The sequence below is a fragment of the Acyrthosiphon pisum genome, chromosome A1, assembly GCF_005508785.2.
Source record: "Acyrthosiphon pisum isolate AL4f chromosome A1, pea_aphid_22Mar2018_4r6ur, whole genome shotgun sequence".
In the NCBI taxonomy this organism is placed as follows: Eukaryota; Metazoa; Arthropoda; class Insecta; order Hemiptera; family Aphididae; genus Acyrthosiphon; species Acyrthosiphon pisum.
In genome coordinates this window covers 44,339,485-44,345,099 of record NC_042494.1, presented here as the reverse complement: position 1 = coordinate 44,345,099, position 5,615 = coordinate 44,339,485, and the positions used below count along the sequence as shown (strand labels likewise).

At 34.2% G+C, this 5,615-nt stretch overlaps 1 protein-coding gene across 1 annotated transcript in view; it reads left to right on the top strand.

The window, feature by feature from the left end:
- Positions 1 to 5,615, top strand: part of LOC100571147 (nuclear receptor coactivator 6) — a 23,580-nt gene that overhangs the window by 12,186 nt on the left and 5,779 nt on the right. Inside the window, exon 3 of the mRNA XM_029487112.1 lies at positions 2,893 to 5,615. Coding sequence (XP_029342972.1) covers positions 2,893 to 5,615 — 2,723 coding nt within the window. The remainder of the gene's footprint in view (positions 1 to 2,892) is intronic.

Below are 5,615 nucleotides of genomic sequence, written 5' to 3'. Positions count from 1 at the left end.
CAGTGTCGGCCTGGTACATAAAGGGCTCCGGATGCATTTATTCAGGAGCGGCATTGATGACAAGTATAAGCAAAATATTAAGGGCAAAAATTGAAAATTTTACGAATATCACATAGGTCATATATTTTGATACTTGCACAAAGCAGTCAACTTGTTACGGAGAACTATGTCTAGTTAATAGCCAATCACGATTATAAGCCTCATTTATAGCCTATAGGTATAGGTTTTGGTTTTATAATTTATAGCTGTTAATTATATTATCTATATATATAAAAATGAATGTATGTCAGTGTGTCTGTCTGTGTGTCCATGTTACCATGGTTACCAAGGTTGCCATGGTTACTAAGGTTACCAAGATTTCATGGCTATTAAGGTTACCATGTTACCATGGTTACCAAGGTTGCCATGGTTACTAAGGTTACCAAGATTTCATGGCTATTAAGGTTACCATGATCCATGGTTACTATGGTTACCAAGGTTACCATGAGTGTTGTTTATAATTATAGGTCTTTAATGGGCAACGAATTGCACAGGATCAGATATAGTACGGGTGTGTCCATCTACCCATGGCAATCAATTATATAATATTTTGAAACTTATGGACCTTTTTGTTTTTAAATAGTTACCGTGGGTTTCAAAGCTATAATAATAATAATTATTGGTTGCCAATGGTTTAAAATGTTTGTTATTTATTATAGTGCCCAACGATTCATATTTATAACCGAATTCAATTGCAACTATTATAAGAATTTCTACTATTATTAGTTAATTTATTATGCCCAACAACAAACGATCGATAAATAGTCCCGCAGTTCTAGCACGCAAGAAGCGGGAAACACGAGCCGCGGAAACAGACGAGCAAAGAGAAGCCAGGTTGAGTACCGACCGAGAACGGCGGTCCCGGGCCCGCTTATCCGAGCCAGACGAGCAAAGAGAAGCCAGGTTGAGTACCGACCGAGAACGGCGATCCCGGGCCCGCTCATCCGGGACAGACGAGCAAAGAGAAACCAGAGTGAGGACAAACCGTGAATGTCAGTCACGGGTCCGCTCATCTGAGACAGACGAGCACCGAGAAGCAAGATTGGGGACCATGCGAGTAATGGGTGCTCGATCCAGACGAACCACCGAATTGAACCTTTGTGCACTACACTATGATGCCGATATTAATTACAGCACACACCCAAGCGTGGCCATCGGAATAATGGATCCCTTTCGGAATAATAATCCCTTTTTGATTATGTTAATTAACGTTTAGAGATTAATACATATGGAGTAGGTATTTTTAATGGGCGACGAGGTGCACGGGATCAGCTAGTAATATATAAATCTAACTTGCTATCTTATATACCTATTATCTAATTTAATTATGTATACCTAATTAGTCATTACCTACACTTTAAAATTAATCTTATATGTCAAAAGCGTTTATAAGGTAAATAAAACATAGGTAACATTTTGTTAAAATCGATTTTATTTTGGGTTTAGTAAGAATATATAAGATGGTCCTGTCGCCGAGGGCTAATCGTTTGGGCGAATCCTAACCTTTTTCACCTGAAAATGAATATTATATCGTTTGGGCGAGTTTTGTAATCACCATTTTAGAGAATAAAATAGACCTCAGAATGAGTATAATAAACTAATTATTACTTTTCCCAATCGAATTTATACATACCGGTTTTGTGCTTACGCGTGTTTAACACCTATTATAGTTGCTATACAATGTTATTTAATTTTAGCTAAATTTAATAATGAATATATAATTATTAAGATATTGGGAAGCGTTATCGTTATCAATATTATATTCTAATACTAATAGGCCTAACTTCTAAGTTTGTTTGAATGGAAAAGATAATTTTATCACGCAAACGGTACATATACAATAATCTCTATAAGTTTTTTCAAACGAACCAAATTTTTAAGGTCCTTATCATATTTGACAACCATCTCGAAGTCTTGGGTGTTGTTTCAGCCTAATTATCGTCATAAAACTATTTGTGGACAAGATTAATACTTAGGCCATTTGCACTAACCATCTTAGATATCATAGAAGAAAAATTCCGCACACACAAACAACCTAAGGGAATAGGGAGCTGCTGAAATCTTCAGCCTTAAGATTGAAAAAGTATTAACTGTTCAAAAGAAACTTTAGTAGATTAATTATTTAGGTAATATGATTTTGATAACAATGAGTCTGTTATAAATGTAGTAAGGATAAAATAAATTGTTTACAGATTCTTGCTGTGAATTGTCTTCAAAAAAATCCTACAGATTCGGTACAGTTTAATGGACAAAATGCAGGAGCGCCTAATTCTTGGGCTGGTCAACCAGTTCCTCAAGAAATTACAAATTATTATAATTCAATAAATCCTAACCCTCCACAAAATCCTTATTTGAATAACAATGATAATCAACAACACATTAATTATCAGCAACAATCGCCCATGTCTCAACCGTATAATGAGCCACACCACTTTAATACACCGCAACACTTAACTGCACCGCAACACTTAGCTGCGCCGCAACACTTAGCTGCGCCGCAACACTTTACTGCACCGCAACACTTTACTACGCCGCAACACTTTACTGCACCGCAACACTTTACTGCGCCACAACAATTGACACCCCAAGAACAAAATTATTTGCCACCAATACAACCACCAACAAATCATCAGAACCATCAAGTGAATACGTTTCAGCCACATTTAACGGGAACGCCTCAAATAGCACAAGCTAATCCAATGCTTCAACATCAATCAAAAGCACCACAGTCAATACCAATAGACCGATTCAACAGTGAATCTGTGCATGATCAGCAGTCAATTAATATGCAATATCCAAAATTTAAACAGCCTGTAATAAATCAGAAAAATGAAAACCAACAATCACAGGTACCACAATTTACACACAATTTATACCCACCATCACAGAGTGGACAAGGAGAACCACAGTCTTTCGGAACAATGGAACCTTTGCCTCCAAAAGAAGACCAGAAACATTTACCTATGAGTTTAAATCACCCAATAGCTGAGGAATTACCAGATTTTGGTGAATTACCAGATTTCGACCAAGTTATAAATAACAATGAAAATAAACCAGTACAAGTCCCTTCAACAATAGTCCCACAGTCATCACAACAAACATTGTTTAGTTCTAAGCCTGAAATTCCTAGTAATACATTTTTACCACCTACATCACCACTTCCATCACAAAATCAATTGCAACCGTCTCATATACCATTACAATCGTCTTTAAAACCATTAGATAAAGATTCTTCAACAACTGATAAAAATAATGCTCCGTTTATTTCTAAAGCAAACTTTCCTAATAATATATTACTTCCACCAACAGAAAATCAATTAAATTTACCACAATCTTCTCCTTCAATTCCTCCTATCTCAAATAAATTACAACTATCTCAAATGCCAATACAATCTTCTGTGAAACCATTGGATAATGGTTTTTCCACATTTAATAATAATAAAATGGATATTAAAGATGATGAGCCGTTTAATTCTCAATCAGATTTTCCGAATGATACATCTTTTTCACCAGAATTACCTCCACCAACAGAAAATCAGTTAAATTTACCACAAAATTCTCCTTCAATTCCTCCTATCCCAAATAAATTACAACTATCTCAAATGCCATTACAATCTTCTACAAAACCATTGGATAATGGTTTTTCCACATCTAATAATAATAAAATGGATATTAAAGAAGATGAGCCGTTTAATTCTCAATCAGATTTTCCGAATGATACATCTATTTCACCAGAATTACCTCCACCAACAGAAAATCAATTAAATTTCCCACAATATTCTCCTTCAATTCCTCCTATCTCAGATAAATTTCAACTGTCTCAAATGCCATTAGAATCTTCTAAAAAACCATTGGATAATGGTTCTTCCATATATAATAATAAGAAGATGGACATTGATGATTATAAGCCGTTTAATTCTCAATCAGATTTGCCGAATGATACATCTCTTTCACCAGAATTACCTCCACCAGCAAAAAGTCAATTAAATTTACCACAATATTCTCCTTCAATTCCTCCTATCCCAAATAAATTACAACTATCTCAAATGCCGTTACAATCTTCTACAAAACCATTGGATAAAGGCCCTTTAACGCCTGATACATATAATATGGATACTGAAGACGATGAGCCATTTGATTCTCAACCAGATGTTCCTAATGATACATTTCTTGGTCCAAAATTACCTCAATCCACACAAAATCAATTTAATTTACCACAATCTTCATCATCAGAACTATCAGATAAAGGCCCTTCAACGCCTAATAAAAATAATATGATGATTGAAGATGGGTTGCCGTTTATTAATTCTCAATCAGATGGTTCGAATGATACAATTCTTAATCCAAAATTACCTCAACCAACACAAAATCAATTAAATTTTCCACAATCTTCTTCTTCAAATTCTCCTATCTCCAATCAATTATCACCGTCTCAAATGCCATTACAAACGTCTTCAGAATTATTAGATAAAGGTCCTTCAATGCCTAATATAAATACTATGCAGGATAAAAAAGACGGTGTGTCATTGACTTCTATACCAGGATTTCTGGATGATAAATCAGAGCCACTTATTAGCAATGTTCTGCAAAATGAAAACATTTTGATAGATAATTCACAAACAGATATGCAAACATTTTTAAATCCTGAAAATAATGATAGCATAAATCCACTAAATAATGTTTCGGAAAATCAAGATTATTCTAAATTAGAATCTAATAATATACCACCACAAGAACAGGACGTTATCATAACTTATCCACAACTAAATGATTTAATAAAAGATATAACTTTAAATAACGATACTCAAACGTTGCAAAATGAATCGAACGATTTACCATTGCCAACAAATGTTGTAGATACACAGTTGAATGAAGAATTGAAATTAGAAGAAGCAATGTTTAAATTACCAGTTTTTCCATTCAAGGAATATAATGATGAAAAAAATGCATTGAATTCATTGGAAAATATAGTATTTGACGAACCTTTAGAGCAAGGACTATCAAAGTACGATAAATCATATATTGTAGACACGGAAAATCCTGAAAACGCGAAACAGGACAACTCTAAAATAACTGTGTTCGCCAATCCTAATGATGTTCATATCCAGCAAATATCTCCGGAACAATCACCAAATAGTGATAATAGTTATCCAAACAATAATTATTTATTAAATACGCCATCAACCGATATACCATGGTATGAACCCTCGTTTCCAATTACAGTTGATTATGTTCATCAATCGGATTCGAATGCTAATAATCCACTAGGTTCATTATTAAATTTTAATCAAAATCCAATGTATCCGTCAACTAATAATTATTATAATCAACAAGACCCTTATTCTGGTTTTGGTCAAAATCAGATGATATCTAAGACACAATTACCTAGTTTGTCGCTAAATGCCAATCAACCAAGCTCTAAAGACAATAGTGGATGTATTTACAAGAAAGTAGATTTAAAAAACCCTCCTCCGGATATTTCTAATTCATGGTTATTATTAGATAAAGATTACACAAAAAATCCAAACCAAAATAACGCGTATACTGCAAGTTATGATGGTACAACACATGCGAAT